We start from the raw sequence: 24,729 nt of genomic DNA, 5'->3' as shown, positions 1-24,729 counted from the left end.
GAACAGTAGAGATGGTAGTAAAAGTCAAACTCAGATTTGGTGATGTTAGATGTGGGAGTTAAAAGAATCAAGATGACCCAAGAGCAAGCTGATTTAAGCAGTGGTAAGACAGCTATTTGCTGCCATCAAATAGAAACTATCTGAAAAAAAAAAAAAAAGCTGAAAAACGTGCTATTTTGAACACACTGACCTTTGAGAGTCCAATTATGATATTTAAATGCAGGTGTCAAGTAGGTCTGGGCTAGTCAGAAAGATGGAGCATAAACCACATCTAAATGCTGATAGCCAAATTGAAGACAGCTGATCCTTAAGAGATTAAGCAACAAAACAGTGGTAATCTTACATTTTAGTGAGAGGGTTAGGGATTAGGGCTCAAGAAAAAATTAACTTCAGAAAGCCATTCAAAAGCAGACAAGGTACAGGTATATATGTTTAACTTGCTCTCAGCAATGAAGAAATTTGGAACACAATTTCAATGTTTCTTTCTAGGCCATCCATGAACCCATGTTGAAAACATTACTAAACCTTAAAACCAAGGTCTACAGAGGAAACATGTACAAGAACCCCAAGAGAGCTTTACAGAGGAAGCATGGCTTCTGGTTCCAATCATGGTCTAGTCAACACCCAATACAGTTGGGGTTACCTGTGCTGGGGACACCTCCCTCATATACCCTCTGCTCAGCCCTCATACTACATCTGTTGCCAATGAAACCCAGCCTTTGGGGAGAGAAATGTTTCTCCTGCTACCGAAATAGTCCCCACCTAATAGGCCTGACCTTCAGTGAGAGGGAACTGGGCACTCTAGTGTGCCAGGCAATCAAATATTCCCAAGAACACAAACACAGGACACAGAATAAACACCTTTATTACAGGGGCTAAGGGAGGATTTATTTGCCTTTCCGGGCCTTGATCTTCCTCAGATAGAACTCCAGCTCCTTGCCCTCTAGCACATAGCCATCTGCTCGGCCACACTGGCCCGGTCTTGAAGCGATGCATGCTGCAAGAGAGGGTGGGTTCTTAGCAAAAGGACAGTGTGGCCTTACCCACATCTATGTATCCCTTGAAGTGTCTATGTTGGTCCAGGTATCCTGGGGGCAGGCATGAAGCCCACTGTCTGCTCAGATATACTTTATCGTCACTGAAAGTCAGTAGCAGAACTGGACAAAGTTTTCATCACTGAGACAACCCCTCAGCCTGGACCCAGACTAATCAGAATACTCCTGAAACTCAGAGGCAGAGGCTAAGCCCCAGCCCATGGGCTCCTGCCTATTTTACATTTTGGCTTCAAACTAATGGGATGATCAAATATTCTGATTTGTGCTTGTGTGCTGCTATCAAATCCTCCTAGTGAACCCACTAGACCACTGAGAGCACATCGTATCTTGGGACCCTCCCACCCCACTCCCCTAAATGCAAAAGCCATCTCACCAAGAAGCTTGCCCTGCTGGAACTGCTCCTCTAGAAGACTGCTGATTTTGGCATTCTTTTTCCGTTCATCATATTTCTTTTGAATTTTCTTTGATCGTTTTTTGTTTAAGATCTCTTCCTCCTCAGGAGTCTGAATAAAAGAAATACAGACAGGTAAGCAAGGGCTCCCCCAAACCCTGCACATCCCAACTCCCAGCTGCCTTCCTCAGCACTAAAGGCTTTCATCTCTCCCTTCAGTAGCAGAACTGGACAGTTTTCATCACAAGAAGGCTGGAATCAGGTTGGCCTCCCCCCACCCCAACAGGGAAGTTGGCTTCCCAAGCACGCACCAGCTTGGCCCCCTTCTTGCGGCCCAGGGGCAGTGCATAGTGGGACTCGTACCACTGTCGGTACGGTGTGCTGTCAATGAGCACAATGCAGTTTTTCACCAGGGTCTTGGTGCGGACCAGCTCATTGTTGGATGCATTGTAGACAACATCTATAATCCTTGTCTTGCGTGTACAACCTGCTCACAAGAGAAACTCAAAATGAAGTCATGTATTTGTCTTAATTTTTCTACATTTTATTGTATTATTAAATTATTTCGACAGGGGGAAGGTAATTAGGTTTATTTATTTTTAGAGGAGATACTGGGGATGCATGCTAAGCATGCACTCTACCACTTGAGCTATACCCTCCCCCCAGAATGAAGTCATGTAGACCAGAGGCCAGCTGCCCACCACCCTCACCCTAGTAGGGCCTAAGGAGAAAGAAACTCTAAGCCTTTACCCAGCCATGGGGAATCAGCTCATCTTCCATAAACCCATCTTTCCAGAGGTGACTGGCAACCATAGTCTCTAGATTCAGCCCCAATCCCTGAGGCTACAAGAGTTAAGAGGCAGGACAGGATGGAGAGAACTCTCCACAACCTCAAGGTCTTTCCGCAGAAGAAACTTCAGTATCCAGGCCATGGACTTCCTGCTAAAAGCACTTACTGAAGACTTACTGAAGCTTAGAAAGGTTTAGGTGCTGAGTTCCCACCCAAGCCTGGAGGGGCTCACTCACACTCGGAGCCCCAGGAGAAGTTCCCCATGTCCAGCCTCAAGGCCCGGTACTTCTTGTTGCCTCCCCGCACACGGACTGTGTGTATGCGGCGAGGGCCAATCTAGAAAACACAAGGAGACGGGAACTAGGTTATCAGAGAGAGCAAGGTGAGAGGGAAGGAAACCGGGCTGGATGGAGGTAACAGTCAGTGTAACTATGACAAGTCCTAGCATTGGCAAGTGGCACACAAGTGACCAAGACGGCCACAACCACGCCTAAGGATACTTCTTCATCACTCCAGTTACCTCTAAGAGGAAAAGCCTGATTCCAAACGCTGAAAATTAAGTCTCCGTGCAACAAGAATACCAGGTTTCTATTCTGAGCCCATTCCGCTCAGGCGCCTTCAGCTGCTACCAGGACACAGAGGCTGTGTCCGTGCAGTCTTTTTAGTCACGAAAAGGTGAAGAGGCTACGCAGTCCCTACAACAAAATGCAGAGCCCCGCAAAGATCCAATCGCCCCCGCACGCACCTTGGTATTGGCCGCGGGGCGTCCCAGTTCATACTTCCGCTTCTTGTGGTAGGGCTTTCTCTTGCCCCCGGTCTTGCGGCGCTTGTGCCAGTTGTCCCGAGAGATGCCTACGTGTGCGAGCAGAGGGTGGAAGCCTGAGCCAGGGCACCCGGGGCCAGGGCCTCGCCAGCCCAGAGCCCCGCGCCGGCGACCGCACGCTCAGCTCTCCAAGGTTGGTTCCCCCACTGCGCACTCGGGTGATCACAGCATTTCTTAAGTGTCATCATGCACGTGCGGCCCGGCCCGGCCCCTTCCCGTCCCGGCCCGCGGCAGCCATGACGGTGGGGCTCGCGGCCCCGAACCCTGCGGCCTCAGGAGCGGCCCGGGCGGCCCAAGCCCGAGCATCACCCTCTTCACGGCGGCTCGCTGCCCGGAAGCCGGGCGCCCGCACTCCCTGCTGGGCCGCAAGGCAGGATGGCGCCGGATTGAGCTCGCTCCCCGACCCCGGCCCCGACGCAGGGTGCCACTCACCCATTGCTCGGCGCTGGCTAGAAAGAGAAAACGCGGCGCGTCACGGCCCGGTTTGTAAAACGCAGCCCCGCCCCTTTACGTATCTTCCGGGCGCCGCAGAGAGCATCCTGAGGTTGGAGGGCAGCGTTGCTGACGTTTTTACGCGGCGCCGAAGCCTCGGGTCTGGTAGGTTTCTGAGCGCGCTGAAGCCCTGGGGCGAGGGGCCGGGCAGGGTCTAGCGGAGTCAGGCCCTGCGCTGGCCTCCCGGAGAAGTGCGGGCTCTAGAGCACCACGTGGGCGGGGACGGGTGGGTGTCCAGCTTTGTTCACGTTCTGAAAAGACCTGTTTTAGATGCTGCTGCAGTAGCCCAGGATGAGAGTTGTGTGTGCGAGTGCGTTGGAGAAGGGTGGAAACGTGTGGTAGACTTGGGGTTTGTTTTCGGGAGAGGGAGGTGTGTGAAGTATTCCAAATTCCTCTCGGGATCCGGGATCCGTGATCCGTTGGATGCCTATCTGCACCATTTAGTGAGATGGGGTAGGCTAAGGTGGGAGCTGCTCTGGACGTGTTCATTTTGAGTTCTTGGTGACTTGCACGTGGGGATGACAGCTGGATGCTTATCCTGAGAATGGATCTGGGCGGCCGTTGTGACTTTGGGAATCGTTGTCATATAAATGGTAATCGAAGCTACCAGAATGAACAGAACCTAGGGACCATTTTCTTGTAAAGGGTAAGTTAATACTTTAGCATTTGTGGGCTGTAGGGTTTGTGCCACAACCACTCAGTTTTGCTGCTGTAGTGTGAACACAGCCATAGACAATAGTAAACAATTGACTGAGGCTGTGTGTCAGTAAAACTTTATGGATACTGGGATTCATCTGTCATGAAACATGAATTTGATTTTTTTTTCAAATATTTAAAACATGAAAACCATTCTTTAGTTCACAGGCCCCATAAGCATACAGTAGTGTGCCAAACCCTGGCACAAAGAAATACAAGAGGGCCTAGGACCAAGGTTTGAGCAATGGTAAGATAAAGAGCCAGAGGGAGCAATTAGTGGCTGAAGGAAGGCCAGCACAGGGTGATGGCATAATTTAATGCTCACTATGACAAAAGTCTAATTAAAAGGAGGACTGAAAAGTGGTTATTGGATTATTGAGTGGCATTGGTAACAGCAATTTCTGTGCAGTGGAATGGGCAAAAACTGGGTTAGTTTTTTCAAAAATTTTAAACGGGAAGGGAAGTTAAAAAGATAAGATACTGTATGTGTAGATAATCTTTGAGAAGTCTGACTTTAGAGAGGAGTTAGCCTGGTGGCTGGTGAGAAACTCAAAGCAGGGGGCAGTTTTTTAAAGAAGTGAACTGCCTCACGGATAGACCCTTTTCCCCTTGGCTCCAGATCCTTTCTGATCCCTGGGAAAGGATTCTCCCAACATCATCCTTTCTGCTGTGCCTTCAATGCTCCATTGGCTTCCCAGCATATTCAGAGTAAAATCTTAAATTCCTTTTGGCAGAAAAACAAACAAAAATCACTTCATGTCCACATGGCTTCACTAGTGAATTCTTAAAAACATTTAAGACTATTATATCAATTTTACACAAACTTTTTTGAAGAATAAGGTGGGAATGTCTCCTGTCTCATGAATCCAGTGTAACATTGGAGATGTTTGTGATTGTTAAATAGCCTACAGATTACGGAATTAAAATGTTTTTAAATGTTTATAAAGAAGCCCATTTGATACATCCTAAAACAAATGCAACAAGTTGCTTTAAAATATATGTATGAATTCCTTATGGCCTAGAAGACCCAGGAATGTCAGACCTCTGCTTATCTCTTTGATTTATCAATTTGACCTCTTGACTCCTACCTATCCCACTCACTCAACTCCAGGCACTCAGACCCTCTTGTTCCTGCCTCAGGCTTCCATGCTCTGAGAGAAAATACTCTTCTCCTAGGTCTTAGCATGGCTTCCTCCCTCGCTTCAAGTCTCTGCTTAAAATCTCACATTCACACACTGTTCTCCCCCATCACACACACGCTGGGAGGCCTTTTCTGAGACTGCTTTCTAAAGTAGCAACCCTCCTCTTTATCCACTCAATGCTAACATTGTTTTTATATGCTCATTATCTGTCTTCCCCACTAAAATATAATAAGCATGAGAGTAGGAACTGTGTTGTTCACTACTGTATTTCCAACACCTAGCATAATGCCTGGCATTTAAGAAACAATAAATATTTGAATGGTACTCAAATCTTCCCTGTCTAGCAAGGAAGTGCTTTCTTGTCAGTGTTCCCACAGAATCTTTCAACATGCCTTGAGCAGACTGTAGTTGACAGAGTAGCATCTCCTTCCTTCTTCTAGCTCCTGTGCCCAGGAGAAGGCCTGGGACCTTGTCAGCACTGAACAAGGCAGAGGTCTTCACTATGTCACTGAAACTGTAGGTGTGGATTTGCCCTCCTGTGCAGAGCAGAGAAACACTACTCCAAGGTGCAGTTGTGTCCTAAGTCCCAGAAGGCTCAGACACATCCCAGGCTCTTCCCACACACCACTCAACAGGCTGAATTTTTCTCTTTATTATTAGACACAATGTATAAATACAGAAAACAGCAGGGATCCTCTTGTGCCTTAAATAACATTAAGAAAGAGGTCCCAGAAACATTTTTTAAAGTACAAGACATATTGGTGCCCCACCAAGGGTGTGGAAAGCCGGCCAGGGCCAGCAGAGCTGAACTAAAGGCTCCTTCCCTCTCCCCAGAGCCAGGACAACCCCAGGGAGCCCTCCACCAGCAGCCAGTCCACACAGGCAGAGTGCTGCCCGAGGGAAAACTCTACACCAGAGAGCCTTCCCCTCCTGGAGAGAAGGGCAGCGCACAGGAGAACTAAAAGCTCCCTCCTTCCATCTTTGCTCCCTTCAGGGCTATAACTGAGGAAAAGGAAAGTAGTGTCCCATGCCCTCTGACCCCTCCCCAGCTTCCGCAGGCCCAGATGCCTCCCTCCCCGTCATTTACCAAAGCCTGTCCAAGCTCAGACAAGACCCACTAGGTGCCCAGAATTGGCTGAAGAGGGAAGGGGAGGGGGAAAGGCTGGGTGTGACACCAAACAGATCTTTATTTGTAGTCGTCACTGGGGCCGTTTCTTGCTGCTGATTTGTTTGCTGGCCTGCTCTTCCAGCTGCATGGCCAGGCGCAAGGCCTTGATGACATCTGGAAGGAAGGGGTGGTGCACTTGGGGTTAGTGGGTCTCTCAGAAGCTCTGTTCCCTAAGGCAGAGCTGTCATTGTCCACAGAGGCCCCACCCTCCAGCCGCACCCACCTCGCAAGGCTGAGAAGTGCTTGGCTTGCTGGGCCAGGGCACACTCCGCTTTATTCACAAAGGTCTCCAAGTCGTAGTCCGGCTGCTCAGTCATCTCGGAGAGCTCCAGCCAGTCTGGCCCTTGCTGCAGTAACACAGGGAGGACCTTGTCAGGTCAGTAATGACCAAACCAATTTAGCAAATCATTCCTAGGGCTCTACCATCTGCAGTGCAGATGCCCATTCCTCCAGCCATGGCCTGCCTCTTGACCTTCTCCCAGAAATTCTCAGCTTGAATTCATCCTCTTCCCAACTCCAAACTTGTCCCTGTCCCTTATGTCGAATGTTAGCATCTGTCTTGATGCCAAGCCAGAAATCTGAGCAAGAACTTTTATTTGTTCACCCTGCTTGTCCCCCAGCCCTAGCAATTCCCCCACTAAGTGGTTCTTGAATCTCATGCCCTCACTCCAATCCCATGGCCATGGTCACAGTTGCACCAACATCTCTCTTGAACTCTTTCCAACAATCTCCTGACTGCTCTAACTCCTAAGCACCTCTACTCGTGCTCTCCCCACACCCCAAAACCAGGCTCCACACTCATGTACCTAAAGCTCTGATGTGACCATGTCACCACTCTGCTTTACTCCCTTCAAAGGCATCCACTGCCCTCAAAACAAAGTCTGGGCCTTTGGTGTGAACCATAAGGCTCTTTAGCATCAGGTCCCTGCTGGCCTGTCCACAGCCTTGATCTCCCTGCTTCATCTGGTCTCACATTTTGCTGACCAGAGGGAACCTCTCACTCTTGCTCAAAGTACCACATCCTTTCAAAAATTGGTACCCTCCAGGAAGGGCGGACGTGCGTAAGCACTTATCCTGCACACTCCCTCCTCAGTTCTAAGTGCCCCAAGCTCTTCCCTTCTGCTCTGCCCTGAGCGCACTATTGTTAGAATGCCTGTTCAGGCCTCTCCCCCACCTGCCTCTCCACAGCAGTGGCAGCATCTACCACTACCAAACACTAACCACATGCTGTGTATAGCTGAGTGCTTTAAAAGCATTTATCACTTAATCCTCACATGTACCCATCTTGTCTTGCTCATTTTAGAGATGAAGAAACAGTCCTAATGAGACTCAATGTCTTTCACAAGGAAATTGGTTTATAAATAGAAGAGTCAGGATTGATCAAGTCTTACTTTAGGGCCTATTATCCATACGTCATGTTTTTGGCCCCGAGCAGGCAGAGTACTCACTGAACAAACATGACAAAGTTACCCTCCAGACCCTCCGTCAGGAGCATGGAGGAGAGAAACTAGCTCCAGCTAGGAAGATGGAGGGAAGCTGTGTGTGCCAGCTAGAGGAGGTGCAGTACTGCATAAATAAGTGAGAAATTAGGAATGCTGTTATAGAGGGCTGCCTCTTGCCATCCCAGCCTGAAGACCCATATGAGCAAAGCTGGGGCCATGTTCAAGGAAGGGCACTGAGAGCTGCTGAGGGCCTGTGCTAGGAAGGATACCTAGTCCCTCCCTGGCCAGGGCCAGCTCCCCACCTGTATAATCTCCTTGAGTTCTTCCATGGCCCTCTCTTCCAGCTCCCTGATCTGAGTCATGGCTTCATTGAAGCTGGACATCTGGGAAGACAGTTCCTCCTCCTCCTTGGAGAACTAGGGGGGCCAAAGGAGAGACACAATAGTGTGGCCCAGTTCCCATCTCAGCAGGCCTCGTTTCTGTCTTGCCTAGCCCCACCCTGCCCCTTACATTGCCTGTGCTCAGGGCCCCGTTAGAGCTGGCTTCCATCTCTTCTGTTTCCATCTGAGTTGGCTGTTCCCCACTGGGCCCACTGTGGGGACTTAGCTCCTTGACCCTGAGAAAACAAGAAGGTCTCAGATCCCACAGCAGTCTCCCTGGCATTCACAAGAGTGCAGCACCACTCAGACTGCAAGGCTTCAAGGAGATGGAGTAGCAGCTTTGCTTTGGCCTAGGAGAAGACCCTCATACTCGTGGCCTCCCCACCACGGCCTGAAAGGGATCGAGAAAAACCTTGTAGCATTATATATGAACCCCCAAGCCTCAGATTCCCCGAGTCACTGAAAAGTAGACAACAGGCGCTGAGGCCCCAAAGCCTCCTCCCCTCCCTCACAGCTGCCATTCCCTCCCCCCTTGTCAGCCCACTCCCCATCCCATCTGGTATAGGTACTATTACCTGTCTGCATATCGTAGTGTATTTAAAGTATATTCACAGGAGCTTATGCCTGGTGAAATCATGGCAATCTGCAAAAGGGGGAACAGGCAGCTAAAGGTTAAAGGTCATGGAGTAAGGGTGCTAGACCATCTGTCTGGAGAGGCTGCTGGGAGGAGCCTCTTCAGGGTGCTGATACCCACATGGAATTGGGGGGAGAGCTCACTAAGCACCCACTCTGTGCCAGGCAACTTGCCCCATGGGTCCTGCAAATAAAGGCACCTTAAAAATTGGTTCCCTGCCTTTGGAGGAACATCTAATTCCTCCTGCTTCTTTATCTCTTTACTGACCCATTCCTCTCACCAAGGTCACATCTCAGGGTTCTGTGATTCCTGCTGGAAACTTCAGTGCACCCAGGCTTAGGGATACTGCCTCAGGGAGAGGAGTGTAGAGCTTTGTCAGAAATTCCCACCCTCCCCAGCAGGCAAGGGAGAGGATATTCCCCGGAGAGGAAGGAGGGCAGATCTGAGCTAGAAGGGCTTATGGATAAAACAACAGGACAGAAGTCCTTCAAGGCTGTAGCCCTTTCCTATTTCTTAGGCTGGGAGCCCGTGAACCCTGAGGGAAGCCACAGAAGTGATGAAGACTGCCCTCTCCTTCCCAGAGGTCCTCCTCCTGAATTCTGGGGCCCCCTTTCACCAGGTATGGGAGGAATGACCTCCCCCAAGCCAAAAGCTACACGGACATACAGTAAAAGGGAGATCCTTTACTCCCCTCTTGGGTAGACAAAGAGGAGCCTGGTGCCCAAAGGCAGGGGGTGAAGCCCACTCAAGTGAGAGCCTGGACACTCAGGTGGCCAAGAGCACCAAGCCACCTGCCCAGGGAGAGGACTGCATCCCTCCAAAGCGACCCTACTCACCATGCAGGTCCTTGAGTTCTCCCCAATAAAGGAGTCCCTCAGCACCTGTGTCAGCTTGCTCTCGCGGAATGGAGTGTGAGCCTTGTTCTGTCCCAGGGCCCTGATGCACTCCTGTCGGGCAGCGGGGCAACTGAGGTCTCCTCCTTCTCACAATGCCACTCCCTCCTTCCCCCAGAAGCCCTCCAGGCCAACCCCCTCTATCTTGGCTCCACTACCTTCAGAGCCAGGAGACTCTTGTTGATTTCTGCACCCTCCATGCGGGTCTGCCGGTCAGCACTGGCAGTGTCTGCACCTCGCTCGTTCCCTGCCAGATCGACCAAAGAGAATTTGCCATGCACTCTCCCTTTGGCTCTAAGAAGAATCTGGAAGCAGGCGTGGGAGCGGGAAGAGTTGGAGTTGGCAAATGTCTGCCCAGAGGTCCTGTGGCAAAGGGGGACAAAGAAGGGCTATGAGCTCCCAGGGTCACCAACCACCATGGCACCCCTGGGTCCACAGCTGTCAGTTCTCTGGTAGGAGAGGGACAAAGGTCAGGACTCTTAAGAAGTCCTGTGTCATCCTGTCCCAGACTTCTGTCCTGTCTGCCTGGGCAGCAGCTCTCTCTCCAGCTCTGGACCTAGTAGATCTTCCAGGCAGCCAAAGTACTGGATTCTGTGCAAGGGCCTTGGCCAGACCTGGGGGACCCACAGGACATGGGGAAGCATGAGGTGCCTGTGCTGCAGGGCACGAAGGGAAGGAAGAGCTGTCATGAACCACTTGCTGCAACTTGAAGGCCCTGGGGAAGGCACCCCTCCCTGGGCCTCCATAAGCTGCCTGGCACCCACCATACCATGCCTAGGGCCCTGGTAGAAGCGCACGTCCCTGCCTTTACAGGGTCTAGGCTCCATCACTTCCAGCCTAGAGCAAACCCAGGGCTCTTGTCTCTCACCACAGAGGGAGGGAACAGCAAGGAGAAACCCAGAGCAGTCAGGAAGCGTGCCTTTGGGTAAGAGCCTGGGAATAAAGCCTGCCTTGGTCAGATTCAGGATACCCTGATTTCCTCATGAGCCCCTGGGCCTGGGTCATCTGCCCCACTGAGACCACTTAAGGCAGAGGCGTTCAGAGCCTTCACCAAACTGGGAGGAGCAGAGCTCTGTGAAAACTGCAAAGGGCTTGGTGCTAGTCTCTTCACCTGAACCGGGCATTAGAAGGTGGCCCCCGCCTCTCGCCGGAACTCTGACCTGCAGGCACTGCCTATGTCGATCATCTTGATGACATCGTCAGCACTGCTCACCAGGTGCTCCTGCAGCCCTACCACCTGCACCTGCTGCTTGCCATCCTCCAGCACGCGCAGCTTGGCCTTCTTGTTGAGCAGGTCGAACAGCTGTGCCAGGCAGGAGAACAAGGATAAAGCCTTCAGGTGCCGGGCACCCCACCTGACTCCTCCCTCCTTCAGGACCTGTCCCAGCTTAGGCAGGGGCTGGGAGCAGGAAAGGCAGGAGGCTGAGCTGGGTTACGTCAGACTAGCAACAGGCAGTCCATTTGGGAGCTGAACCAGGCTGCCTCAGTTTGGTGTGACTGCTGCTTCACTAGCCGTGTGAGCCTGGTCAAGTCCTTAACCCCCTAGCCTTGTTTCTCATCTGTACAGCAGTGATCGTAATACTCCCTAGTGGGGTTGTGGTGAGGAGTTGAGACGAGTAAAGTGCTTAGAATAGCACTTAGCACCTAGTAACATATTAATAAGCAACATCAGTTATTATTATCATTATCTAGATCCTGCTCCAGGGAAGGAGACTCTACAAAAACAGAGAGAGGTAGAAAGATACCTAGATATAGACACATAGAAAAAATAGGAGTATGAGAATGAATGTGCACGACCCGGGGAAGAAGAGAGGGAGTGATGAGGGAGGTGGGTAGAGGGAGGACAGGGCACACACAAGCAGACCTCCCATCTGGGAGTGAGCCTGGAGGCATACTCCTGCCACACTTGTTAAACCTGGGTACCGTCCCACCATCAGATGAAACCTCCCACACATGTCAGGACAGAGTGGCCCAAAGGCTTGACAACCCACAGGCTGTTTGGCTTCTGCAATTTCTAGCCGACCTCAAGGTTTTAGAAAGTTCAGGGGCCCCAACAGCATAAACTGAGGGCTCTGTGTCAGCTACCTTCCCATTATAGATCTCGAAGAATGTCACATAGACTTCCAGGCCCAGGTTCCGGTAGCGCGGCTGATTCTTCAGGAGGAAGACATCCCGGGCTGTGGGGGAGAGCCTGGATTAAGTAAGCAACCTGCCTTTCTGTGCCAACCCCACTGCAGCAGGACACACTACTTACAGGCCATCGTGTAGACCCCTTTGGATGCGTTCTGGGCTTTCCCATAGAGGTCTCCACCCATTGTCTGCAAAGGGAAGGGGCAGAGGCTGTGGTGAAGGGCCCCTGGCTGAGATCAGAGCACCCCTGGCTCCCCCACTGCAGTGGGCCGCACCAAAGCCGAGAGGGGAGGCTGAGCCTGCTCAGGCCCCTTCCTGTACCTGGCACAGCAAGAGCACCTGCACCGAGGGGGCTTTCTGTAAGAAACTCATTGTCCTCCTTCTCAGAGACCCACAGTTGTTCTATGGGCAGGCTCGCTCTCTGCCAGGCCTGAATACTCACATGAGTCTTGCCACTTCCTGTCTGGCCATATGCAAAACAGGTTGCTTTTCCCCCTTCAAAGATAGTCTGTACCAGTGGCCTTGCTGTGAACCTAGAAGAAAGGATACCGAAGAGTGTATATCTCTCTTCAAACGCTTCCCAGAACATGGTCCTGCTGCTTTCCACTGCAGGACTCCAGAGGGCCTCCTTCCAAGCATGACTACTGCTCTCAAGCAAAGTAGTCCTACCTGACCCCAGCCCCACTCACAAATCTGAAATTCTCCTAGCCACTTGGGGAGGGCTGGACCTGCCTGCCAGGAGCAGGCTGATGGCCCACACTAACTGAGCCATCAGTACTGCTTCTACCCTGGAGACACAAGATGAAAGCCCAAGCTTAGCAGCCAACTTTCAGCATAAGATACACTACAAAGATCAAAGCCTAAACTATCTTAGGTTTTGTGGGCCTCATAGGTCTCTGCCATATATATATACACACACATATATACATAAATATATTTATATACATATATAAATAATTATACATACATACATATGTTTATTGATTCTTTAAAAACACAAAATCCATTCTTAATTGGAGAGCCATATATAAAGAGATTGCAAGCCAAATTTGGCCCAGGGGCTATAGTTTATCAACCTCTGGTTCAAAAAATGCTGTCCAATAGAACTTTCTGTGATGATGGATACAGAAGATGTTCTCTATCTGTGCTGTCCAACAGTAGCCACTGCCACACGTGGCTACTGAACATTTGAAATGTGGCTAGTGTAACTGAAGAACGGACTTTTTAATTTTATTTAAATTTTATTTAAACAGTCACTTGAGGCTAGTGGGTACAGCACTGGACAGAACAGTTCTAAAGTTTGCTGAGTCGGCTAAGCCCAGTGGGTAATGGGTGGCTGCACAGGACACAGGAAGAACCCCCAGAGCCTAGCCTGCCCAGCCCAGCCTCAGAGAGCACAATGGGTAATATCTCACTTCTGCCCATTCAAGCATGGGCCCCTAAAGCTGCAAAATGGGATGAGACAGCCCCAACAGGGCTTTCCTGGTGCTGGGAGCCAGAGCCAGCTCTGGGTCATGGCTGATCCAAAGAAAACACAAGAGGAAGCCAGGAAAGGCTTCAGAGTCAGCATGTCTGTGAATGAATATTACCACAATGTCCCACATCAAAAAGAGGAAAGTGTGGGGGGAAGGATGGGAAACAAAGAGGCAAGGGACTAACCTGTAGACAACTTCATTTGAAGCCATTTCATCAAATGCGAAGTCAAAGCAGAATGCTTGGTTCTCCAGATACTTTGTTAAATCCACTTTTAATTTGGGCTCATGCACCAAGAGGACACACTTGCTAGGAACGGAAATCACATCAATTTCTTTCTTGGCCAATTCTGCAGAAGGAGAGTGTTTCAGAGGATGCTCCCTGGACATGGAGGAACCCTCAGTCAGTCCAAAGCCTCATTCTGACTGAACAGGGTTTACCTTGTTTGTTTAACGGGCGTTTCCTCACACAGACGCATATCCTGTGCTCTTCGATCTTTAAGAGGATGAGAGAAGACAACCATCAGCAAAAGGTCAGAGCAATATTGAAAGAAAGTGTGTCCAGAACCCTTCCTCTTCTAACCCCATGCCTGGCCCAGTCAGGGGTCAAGATCTAACACTAGGACCCACCATGGCCACAGTTATTCTAGAGCACAAGAAGGTAGCTCTGAATTTTATTCCCAGTTTTCTCACTCTGATCCCTACAGGAGGTTTCAGCACACTTTCATGATTAGTGATAAGAATCTAGCCAACCCATCAAAGCAGGGAGGGTAGGAATAGGGGGTGGAAGGAGTTTATAAAGATCAGACTCTCCCATCCAGGCCTCAGTAGATCCAGGCTGCCAAAAGGTATTAAAAAACCCCTTGAGGGTGATTTAAGATTCCTGCAGGCTCTCATTCCCTTAAGAGGTTTTCTTTCTTTCAGTTGTGCACCTACTCAGGTAGAAGCCTTTGGGATTACTTACAGGATCAGTCACAGTAAGTGGATGACATTCCAAAGTAGCCCGAAATTCTTTAATCATCCGGGCAAATTCCCAGTTTGGAAAGCTGTTGTCATACTCCTGTTTGGGGTAAGAGCAAAGAAGGACCAATTAAGATGTAAGTGCTCTCAGCAGCAACAGCTCTTCATGTGCACGCACTGCTGCCAAAGCCCCCAACACGGTCTCATTCCCACCAACCCTGGCTCTGGGCCGAGAACCCAGGAACAAAGTCATGGGAACAGAGATTGGCGGGGGCACCTAGGCATGTATCAACCACTCTAGGTACTGGAGCAAGAGGCACTGTCCTACATCTTAAGAGCCCAGTAGGCTGGGATTCCCCCGTGCCAGTAACCTAACTAAAGGGAAATAATCCAAACTGGAACTCCACTGGGGCACCCCCACATACACACAGCTAGGAGGTTGGGGGAAGCAGGCAACTCTGCCCAGCAGCCCACTGCACAGTGTGATGGGGGTGCCCATTTGGACAATCAGCATTAAATATTCCTCATCTGAGGCCGTCAGAAAAACATCTTAATTATTTGTCCTCTGAATCCTGATGAGAAACCAGTTAAACTTCTTGGATATCAGAACTGGAGCCTCAGAAACGCTGGGGCCGAACCATATCTCTATTGCAGGCAAGGCTGCAGTTAGGGATGTCTGTGCAAAAACCCTTACCCTCGCTTCCCAAGAAAAATACCTGAGCTCGCTTTATTCTCATTTCAGAGTTCTGGGCCCTCTTCTCTTCTCGCTTGTTCTTCATTTTTTCCATTTCCTTTACAATACATGATTTCCTCCGAACTAGGGAGAAAAAAAAAAGAAGCCCTCTCTTTACTGGTCTAGGCCAGCTTGCTTCTCTCTGGCTTTTGTATTGAGTCCTGGGCGTTTCCCAGGACTAGGCCAGGTTTGGGGCAGGATGTAACTACGTATCCTGCACTAGGAGCAGAGCAGCAGACAACTCAGTGTGTCTACCTGAGTTCACAGGGTTTGCAGAAGAGCTGCCTCGGATGGAATGGACTTGCTCTTCCACCTCCTCGCTGACCATCATCAATGGTATTTCAGCTACTGCAGGGCAGGAGGGCCTAGGGGGGCCGGCTGTGGGGGAACAAGAGTCATTTGAGAAGCAGGCAGGCACACGGCACCTATGTTCATCTGAGCCCTAGTGGGTCACAGGCCAGGAGGGCTACTGACTGCCAGCTCAGTAAAGGCTCAGGCTCCTACCATGTGAGCAGAGCTTGGGCTTTTTCCCTTCACTTCAACCCAGACCCTGAACCCAACATATCTCCCCAACAGCGGCTGGCTCCTGGGGTCAAGAAATCTTAAAGGGTATGTGAGTAGCTCAGGATGAGCTTTGCCATAAAGGGAAAAGCCTTTAAAGGCCTGAACTGTTTAGGTTTAACCAAGCATGGGTTCTCAGTCCAGGCTGGGCCTTTCTACTCATTTGGGAGAAATTTCCAACTTCAGAACCCAGGTGGTTAACAGGAACAAGGACTGAAAGTCAGGAATAACGGGAATCTGAGCGACAACCAACCATACTGATTCAACCCAAAAAGGCACAACCCACAGCGACTCATCACTTCCCATACCTGGTCGTGACCCTTTTGTTTACTTTCTATTTATTTATTATTATTATTTTTTAAGGTTTATTTACTTTTAGAGAAGGTACTGGGAATTGAACCAAGGACCTTGTGCATGTTAAGTGTGTGCTCTACCACTTGAGCTATACCCTACTCCCCATTTTTAATTTTTTCCCCTTAATTTGTTTTTGCTTTTTTTTGTGGGAGGGAGTAATTAGGCTTATTTATTTATTTTTGGAGGAGATAGTGGGGATTGAACCCAGGACCTTACGCATGCTAAGCAAGCTCTCACTTGAGCTATACCCTCTCCCTAATTTTTTAATTGAAGTATAGTTGACTTACAATGTTGTGTTTACTTTTCACTTTATTAGAGCTGTTGATACACATAAAATATGATTACAAAATCTGTGCCTATTTATATACTAATAACTAATAAAAGTTGACAATTAAAAATATTTTTAAAATTCCACTTATATAAAGTCTAAAAAGAGAAAAAGTTAATTTATGCTATCAGAAATCAGGATTATAGGTACCTTTGGGGGCTGAGGAACTGGGAGAGGGCCTGAGGGGGACTTTGGGGATGCTGGTAACGCTCCGTTTGATCTGGTTGTTAGTTACATGAATGTGTTCACTTTGTGAACTATATAGTCAATGATATGTTTACTTTTCTGTATATATATTTTGTTTAAATAACGTTTAAGAAGTAAAGTGAGATGGTTTCCAGATAAGGGAGCAGTGGGGCAGGAGCAGAACAGGACAAAAGCCAGAGTATAAGAATCCTAGGATATTCCAGGACAGGTTCAGGACAACACATGAGGAGCTATGCCAGGGTCTCAAACAGGGAGAACAGATTCATTACTCACTGGGAACTGAAAACTGCTTGCGCGAATTTGCAGATGCAGGCAGCTCCACCTCCATATCATTCTCCTGAGTGGTGATGCGAAGCTCTGAGACTGTGGACATGCGAGTGGAGCGGCCTCGGAGACCTGAAGAACCAAGGGTAGCAGCCAGTCAGTGCAGCATGATCAGGAGAGCCGAAGGGCATGATAGAGGGGGCAGGGGGGCAACCCTCCAAGATTCTATACAGGGTGAGATGGGTCCTGATCACCAGTAAAGGAGCCCACCAACTTCCCATTCCTTCCATCCAAGGAGAGGAAAAATTAGAAAGGCCAAGTACTAGTGACCCCAAAACTAATTTGTTCATATTCTGCAATCTGAGAACTCCTGAGGGCAAGAATATCTCTCACAAGAGCATCTGTTTTGAGTAAATGGAGGAACCTACAGCAAATCTGAAATCATTTCTGGAGACACAGACTTAATCCCTGAAAAAAAGCATTATTAATCTCAGTAGTAGCACCTACCATTCTATAATCTTCCCATACCTCAAAACAACATTATAGGGTAATATCAGTATTCCCGATGGATGGAAGGGGACATTAAGGCACATAGAAATTAAGCAACTTGCCCTATGTCACTCAACTAGTAAGCGTCAGAGCCAGGATGTGAATCCCAGACTCCCAGATTCCAAGGTCTGGGCTTTTCCCACTGCTCCAAGATCCTTTTTAGAGCCAGGCCTGGGCCACATCATCCAGAAACCATGGGATCAGCTACATTAATTTTCTGGAATCTTAAAAGAATGCTTAACCGAGAGAAACAACTGAGTTATACTTGAATTCTTGTCAATTTCTACCCATCTATATAGTTTCCCTCCATAAGAAAAAAAAATTCACCTATAAAATAAAAGTAATAAATTTGGAAATAAAACACTGGTGTTGGAGGGAGGGTATAGCTCGGTGGTAGAGTACATGCCTAGAACACACAAGGTTCTGGGTTCAATCCCCAGTACCTCCATTAAAAAAAAAGAATTAATAAAAACCTAATTACCCACCCCTAAAAACCCCACAAAACAAACAAACAAAATGAAACAAAAAACCACTGGTGTCATACAGGTATATATCAACTTGTACAGAATTTCTGAATTTCCTAAGTTTAAGCTGATCTGATGGTTGTATATAATCCAAATTTTTCATAAAGAGCAATGAATTATTATACTTTTCCTATTTCTCAAAAGATTTATAATCTTGTGTTTCATGTCTACTGTTTAATATGCACATTCATTTTAAGATTTTTTTTTTCCATTGAAAGGAGCAGTGGCAATAGCCTTTCAGGTTATGCACATGGAGTGAGACCACTGCCACTCCCATCTCTCCTGCAAGCCCTTATGGTGGTACAGCCAGCAAGAGGGCCAGCACCACACCACTCATGCCCAGCTCAAGCTTGAAACTCTACCACCTTTCACCCTGGGCCCCCAGGAACCTGAAGCTCCAGCCACACAGGCTCTGGGTCAGAGGTAGCTGGATTATGTTGAGGCAGTGCTACCCTCTGGACTGGGGTAGGCTGTGCAGGTTGTGAGGTATTGCTGGCTCTGAGTCATAAGCTGGGATTCTTGGGCAGTTTGTGCCTACAGTGACCCACTATGGTCACAGACTGTTGTGTCAAAGTAGGTTTATGCTGACTCCTTCTGCAGAAAAAGCCCAATCTCCTTTTAGAGTGCGAGGCATTGCTGTTATTCTTCCAATCTCAACCCACCCCCAGATTCCACAGCATCATCAGCTCTGCTTCTAAATGGCCCAATCTAACTTCTTTCACAGCCTGCTTACCACCTCACCCCAAGGTTGTTCCCCTGAGGAGAGAAAACAAGCCCACAATGGCTCATAACTGCTCTGGATTCCACAAGAAAGGCTTCCAGTCCAGTCAGCAAATTTCCCAAATACACCAGGTCCCTGAGAGGTTGACATAAGAGCTGTGGGTTGGATGGTTGAATCCTTTTTTTTTTTTTTTTGCTTTTAAACTGTTTTACTGAGGTATGATTGACACACAAAAAGCTGTAGATATTTAATGTGTACAACTTGATGGGTTTGGAGAAAAGTATAGACCCACAGAAGCATCACCACAACCAGTGCTATAAACTTAACCCATCACCTCCAAAAGTTTTCTCTTACTCCCTTCATTTTGTATTTTGTTTTTTGCCTTTTGTGGTAAGAACACTTAACATAAGAACTACCCTCATCATAAATTTCTAAGTGTACAATACAGTATTATTAATCACAAGCCCTATGTTGTACATTAGATCTCCAGAACTTCTTTATATTGCATAACTGAAACTTTATAGCCTTTGACCAACACCTCCCCATTTTCTCCTCCCTGTAGGTTGGATTCTTTGTCACTGAGAAAGACACTTGGAAGACAGGACAGGACTCAGCTAACACAGAAGCCGCCTGCTAAACTGGAGCAATGAGTCTGCTTCCCAGCTTCCTGAGCCCCAGGAATATCACTCCTGGCACAAACCCATGACAGTAAGCCAGCAGAAATCCATTTACCTTCCTTTGGAGCGGGAATTTTGGAGTTGACTGATCGGCGTTTTTGTTTCTGAAAAACAAAACAAACCACCACAATATATGGCTCTTATCAATTCTTAAAGGCCTATCTTGGGCCAATCTATGTGCTGTGCTGAAGTCCTAAGCAGTCCCAGAAAACAAAACAGCAGAGAACCAAACAGCCAAGAGAATCCACTGGGGCACTGGCTGCGCCAGATGACAGGCACCTACCTGAACCGCTACGTTCTCCTGCAGGGGCAGATTGTCCTTTGGGTGTAAGGGAAGAAGCTGTAAGAGTTCTGGGTTTATTGCAGCCACATCATCAAAATCAATCTGCAAGGAGCAAATAAAAGTTTCTGTGGAACAACATAGCTTGTTTAATCCAATTGCATCTCTGCAAACAAGGCCACCCCTAGATTCAGACTTTATAAACTTTAAGTTCCACCAAGTCCTAATAGCTATAAACAAATATTTATTCTCTAGTCATGTTTTACCATCTAGATGAATACTGGTTTCTGATTTCCAAGCCAATGGTAGATGTCAGTGATGAGAATAAGTGACGAGGAAGGCAGACAGGCAGGCAAACAGTCAGGTAGTCCACAGTAGATCTAGGCCACTCGGCTCCCTTACTGTTCTACAAGGCAGTGGGGTCCTGCTGAGGACAGCCCCCTGGGCACCTCTTGCTGGCTGACACAGAGGAGGAAACAAGTTCTAACTGTCCCGCTGATAGTCAAATGAAGGGCCCTAGGATCTTATAGGCAGGGACAAGTTCCCAAGAGCTGCTACCTAATCCTAAATCTACCTACATTTTCTACTGGGCCCAGAAACTACTTCCCCAGTCACAGTGTCCTGCTCATGCCTTCCCTACTTCCTGCTCATGCCTGCAATGAAGTCACAATTCTAGGTTTACATCACCAGAGTCCTGAAACCCTCTAGGTACAACTCAAACTTCATCAGCATACTTCACAGCAGGTTCAAACACAGGAAAATAGTACCAACTTGGTTATTTGTGTTTCAGAATGTGACAGAGCTGAAGAAGGTACTCCAAGGTAAGAGCTTTGCCTCTTTTTTTTTTTTTTTTTTTTTTTTTGGAGCTTTGTCTCTTATATGTGCAACCTGTATGTATTAACCAGCTCATTCAAACACCTATCAGGCATGAGTAAGACAGTAGGGGGAAGGTATTCAAAGATGAATTAAGACATGTGTCGGGCGGAGGGTGGGAAGGGACAGACTGGGATTTCAAAATGTAGAATAGATAAACAAGATTATACTGTATAGCACAGGGAAATATATACAAGATCTTGTGGTAGCTCACAGTGAAAAAAATTGTGGCAATGAATATATATATGTTCATGTATAACTGAAAAATTGTGCTCTACACTGGAATTTGACACAACATTGTAAAATGACTATAACTCAATAAAAAAAGTTAAAAAAAAAAAAAAAGATGTGTCGCCCTTGCCTTCAGTGAACTCACATTCTAGTTGGGGGAGAAGCCATATGCACAAAGGGCTAGAAACTGAAGCACGGGATAGAGGAAGAGGACAGAATCACTCAGTGCAAAAGCTGGGAAGTTCTTTAGTAACCACACTTCTATTCACTTTTCTTGGACGGCTACAGACTCTTACTACTACCTCTTCTCCTCCCAGTCCCAATCCCTAAACTACAGAGAGCATAAGCAACACAGGAGACCAGAGTTCTAACCTGAGTTCTGACATTAACTGATTCTCACATTGATGATTCAGGAGGAAGGAACAAGAGTTAGAGCTGGAGTGAGACCCAACAAGAGCTGTATTTCTAAACAAACAACAAAAACAAAAATAAATCACAAGGAACTGCTAATAGATGGTTGAAAGGAATTTTAGGAACCTCTTAATTCAAGGACAGATGTAAAGAATTCAGTCCTTCTATTTTTCAAATATACCACCTAAATACCTGCATACCTACCAAAGGCACTATGCTAAGCAAGACTTATATATGCATTGTCTCATTAAGCTCCACAAAAGAGGGTCCAGGTCTGCCTTATTCACCTCTATATCCCCAGCACCATTTGGCATCTGGCATTTTGGAACCAGCACAAAAGGATATGTTGAATAAATCCTCAAAATAATCCTATGAGTAGATACTATTATCATCCTCATTTTATAAATGAGGAAACTGAGTTTCTAAGAGGGGCAGAAACATGCCTGAGAACACATAAAGTGGTGGCAGAGCCAGACTCTAGAATTGGGGTGTTCACACTCCTAGCCTGGTGACCTCTTCACCACACCACATCACAATGTGTCTAAAATATAAATGTCTTACACACACCCTCCTCTTCCCAAAATCCTTCCAAGGCACCCCACTGCCTACAGAATAAAATCTTAAGCATCTTAGTGCCAGAGGTAAAGACCCTCTAGTCTTCTCTTTCAGCCTTTTTGCTGCTGCCAAGCATCCTTAGCCTTCTGCGCTCTTAGAGCCAGCTTCTTCACCAGTTCCCATCAGGGCCATATCACTGTTTCTGCTAATCCCACTGCCTGACATACTGCAAGTTCCAGCCTGTCCCCAGCCCTACCTCCACAAGCCCAGCTCATCCTCTCATCCTCAGTGAGTTTCTGCCTTCAAGCTGCTCTAGCACTATTCATCTCTAGTTACCTTCTCTTATTTGGTGTTTCATAAACATACTTTGTTTCCCCAACTAGATTATCAATTTCGCTCCCCAAATCAATATTATAGGTAATATGCACTCAGAAGCTAGCTTGGGTGAGCATGGTTTTAGAATGCAGTTTGCTTTCTACAAACACACCAGAAACTGTTGATTGCTTCAATTTAGAACAGGCCTGACTAAGTAAAATCCCAATACATCCAAAGAAGACCACATTTAAGATTAGGGAGGACAAGTTAGCATCAAAAACAAGGGCTGGCACAAGTTCCATTACCACACACATCTTTTAGATAGGAAGTTGTTTAATGTGGTAGAGGCATACTCACAAAACCTACCTCTTTGCCTTTTGTGGCTCCTCCTTCTGTCCATTCCACTGAAACGCAGGATCTCTCTGGATTCACAGTCCTTACATTGGCACTGTGAATTAAGCCTATAGTATGAAAAGGTCTGATTACCGATCTTTTTCACTTTTAGGATCCCACAGACACTCTCTTAATGTAGGGTTGAAAGAAGGGACCCCCTGAAGGAAGGGACAGCTGACTTTTTTTCTAACACCAAGAGACAAACCTCCTGGCACTTCATCCATAGAATATCCCACAGTGACGTAGGCAGGGAACAGGTCTTAAAACTGAGCTGTAGGGGATAAGGACTCAAGAGAGCCTACTGCGGGGTGAAGGTATGTTTAGGCAAGGGAATCAATCTAGTGCTTAGGTAAACTGTTCCTCAACACAACACTGAGGTTCTAGCATCCTCGGGTTTCCCTATCTCACTCTTGAATTTTATGTCTGACCATTCTAATGATACGGGTATTAGACCTGCCAGAGCTGAGGTAGCTACTTAAAAAAAAGAGAGAGAGAGAGAGATGGGAGAATTGCAAGCTCCTGAAGAACAGGGACTTCGTCTCTCTGGTTACCCTGAATCCCACTGCCTGACATACTGCAAGTGCGCAGTGTTTATAGGTGAGTAGAGGGGCCAGGAAGCCGAGGTCCCTGCAAGAGCAGGGCAGTTTCAGGGGAGAATTTTGGAGGGGAAGTGAATCCAGCAACCCCGACTTCCTGGAGAGGTCCACTGACATAGAGGAGCCCCGCCCACTCCTGGAGGATGGCGTGGAGACCCACTGCCAGTAGAGAGGCCCCTGGCCCTGGGTAGGGAAGACTGACTGCCAGTGCGGAGACCTGGACCTGGGGGATGGGAGGGAATCCCCAACAGAGTTTCAGGCCCTGCCGTTTGGGGAGGGACGGTAATTTCCGCTGTCTCAGGCCCCGGGTCCCCTAGGTCTGGAGATCCCGCCCCTCACCATTACTGCGCTGGATCTTGATAGCGAGACCGGGAAACAGGCGAGCCTGAAGCGACGAGTCCATGGGAAGGCAAGAGCGCCGGGAAGAGAAACGCAAAACACCAAGAAACCACAACTTTGCTAACCCTAGGAAGTCTTAACGCCGCGTAAACCGCCGCAGTTTAAATCCCGCGCGCCAGCGTCCCTGAACGTCATCACGCGGTCGCCGGTCTCGCTTCCGCCAATCAGCGGAGCCCTGCGTGGCCTTTTGGGATACGTAGTCTCCTGTGGGTCTTCCGGCGCCTGGGACCTCCCACTCGTCTGGCCACACCCCCGAGCGCAGTGCCTGTTGGGAGTTTCGAGGACTTGGGATGTCAGGTTCCAGGCATCCAGTGGGAAGATTCCAGTACTGCTGGGGTTCCCTGAAATAAGAAGCTTCAGGATTGTGTCTGAGAGTGAGGGGTCTGGGGTCCTACAGTCCTAGGTTTCAGTCCCAGCTTCTTCAGTTGCCTATTCAGCGACCTCTGAGAAGTTAGAAACCTGACTCGGTTTGCTTCTTTGCATAATGAGAAGCGTGTTTCCTCTCTCGCGGAATTATTGCTAAATTTAAATGAGGGACTTTGTTTACAGTGCATGGAAGATCAGATTCATTAGATTTTTATTGAGTGTCTATCACGTGCTAGGCATAGTACTGGATGCCAGAGATAGTGAACAAGACACGTAGTTGTTGCTCTCGACCTAACGTTTCTAATGTGAACAGGCGACAAAAAGAAGTAAACGACAAGCAAATTACAAACTGTGGTAAATGCTCTGAGGGAAACTAAGAACTGGAATAGACAATAATGGAGGAACCTATTTTGGATAAAGTGGCCAGGGGAGAAATCTTTGAAGTGATACTTAACCTGAGTCTAGAGAACAAGGAGGAATGTCAAAATGAAGGGCAGGGAGGTGGAGAGACTTCCAGACTAAGATCTAAGACTGGTATGTGCAAAGGCCCTGGGGTAGGAAAGAACTTGGTCTTGAAGAACTGAAAGAAGCCAGTGTGGCTGGAAGGCAGAAGGTGAGAGACAGGAATGAGACCATTTAGCATCTTTTAGCCCATAGTAATAATTTTGGCTTTTATTCTAATGAGAAATCATTGAAGAACTTTAAGCAGAAGAGTCATAAGATCTGAATTAGGTTTGGTTTTATGTTTATCGGGCTTGCTGCTGTGTGGAGGACTGATTTGAAGGGGGCAAGACTGAAGAAGTGAGGTGACCATTTAGTAGGTAAGAGGTTTTGCTGGCCTAGGATGGGGCCACTGGAAATGTGGCTAAGAGAATGGATTAAGGTGTACCTTGTTTCAGAGGTGGAAAGATGAAGTGAATGGTT

At 48.0% G+C, this 24,729-nt stretch overlaps 2 protein-coding genes, 1 long non-coding RNA gene and 4 other non-coding genes across 7 annotated transcripts; 1 reads left to right on the top strand and 6 right to left on the bottom strand.

The window, feature by feature from the left end:
- Window positions 1-847: 847 nt before the first annotated feature.
- RPS8 (ribosomal protein S8) lies at window positions 848-3,545 on the bottom strand. Its single transcript, XM_006178448.3, has 6 exons — window positions 3,492-3,545; window positions 2,982-3,088; window positions 2,473-2,572; window positions 1,758-1,933; window positions 1,429-1,558; window positions 848-997 (listed from the first exon to the last, which is right to left on the bottom strand). The coding sequence occupies exons 1-6, from the start codon at window positions 3,493-3,495 to the stop codon at window positions 888-890; spliced, it is 627 nt and encodes a 208-aa protein (XP_006178510.1). The 5' UTR covers window positions 3,496-3,545; the 3' UTR covers window positions 848-887.
- On the bottom strand, window positions 1,114-1,182 carry LOC116668402. The gene has a single exon (XR_004325569.1). It is a non-coding gene; the product is annotated as a small nucleolar RNA SNORD38 (small nucleolar RNA).
- LOC116668403 lies at window positions 1,630-1,695 on the bottom strand. Its single transcript, XR_004325570.1, has one exon. It is a non-coding gene; the product is annotated as a small nucleolar RNA SNORD38 (small nucleolar RNA).
- Window positions 2,651-2,754, bottom strand: LOC116668404. Its single transcript, XR_004325571.1, has one exon. It is a non-coding gene; the product is annotated as a small nucleolar RNA SNORD46 (small nucleolar RNA).
- Window positions 3,173-3,252, bottom strand: LOC116668394. The gene has a single exon (XR_004325561.1). It is a non-coding gene; the product is annotated as a small nucleolar RNA SNORD55/SNORD39 (small nucleolar RNA).
- Window positions 3,546-3,596: 51 nt separating the features above from the next.
- LOC116667974 lies at window positions 3,597-20,747 on the top strand. The gene is made up of 3 exons (XR_004324984.1): window positions 3,597-3,656; window positions 13,982-14,041; window positions 19,272-20,747. It is a non-coding gene; the product is annotated as an uncharacterized LOC116667974 (long non-coding RNA).
- Window positions 6,026-23,583, bottom strand: KIF2C (kinesin family member 2C). The gene is made up of 21 exons (XM_006178444.2): window positions 23,380-23,583; window positions 22,418-22,512; window positions 19,670-19,771; window positions 19,442-19,490; window positions 16,925-17,047; window positions 15,457-15,579; window positions 15,185-15,285; window positions 14,473-14,568; window positions 13,950-14,004; window positions 13,696-13,858; window positions 12,479-12,569; window positions 12,161-12,224; window positions 11,992-12,083; window positions 11,067-11,209; window positions 10,065-10,269; window positions 9,850-9,960; window positions 8,955-9,022; window positions 8,510-8,615; window positions 8,302-8,415; window positions 6,781-6,904; window positions 6,026-6,671 (listed from the first exon to the last, which is right to left on the bottom strand). The coding sequence occupies exons 1-21, from the start codon at window positions 23,441-23,443 to the stop codon at window positions 6,589-6,591; spliced, it is 2,172 nt and encodes a 723-aa protein (XP_006178506.1). The 5' UTR covers window positions 23,444-23,583; the 3' UTR covers window positions 6,026-6,588.
- Window positions 23,584-24,729: the final 1,146 nt, after the last annotated feature.

Source organism: Camelus ferus, chromosome 13, assembly GCF_009834535.1.
Source record: "Camelus ferus isolate YT-003-E chromosome 13, BCGSAC_Cfer_1.0, whole genome shotgun sequence".
In the NCBI taxonomy this organism is placed as follows: Eukaryota; Metazoa; Chordata; class Mammalia; order Artiodactyla; family Camelidae; genus Camelus; species Camelus ferus.
This window is presented reverse-complemented; position numbering and strand designations above follow the sequence as displayed.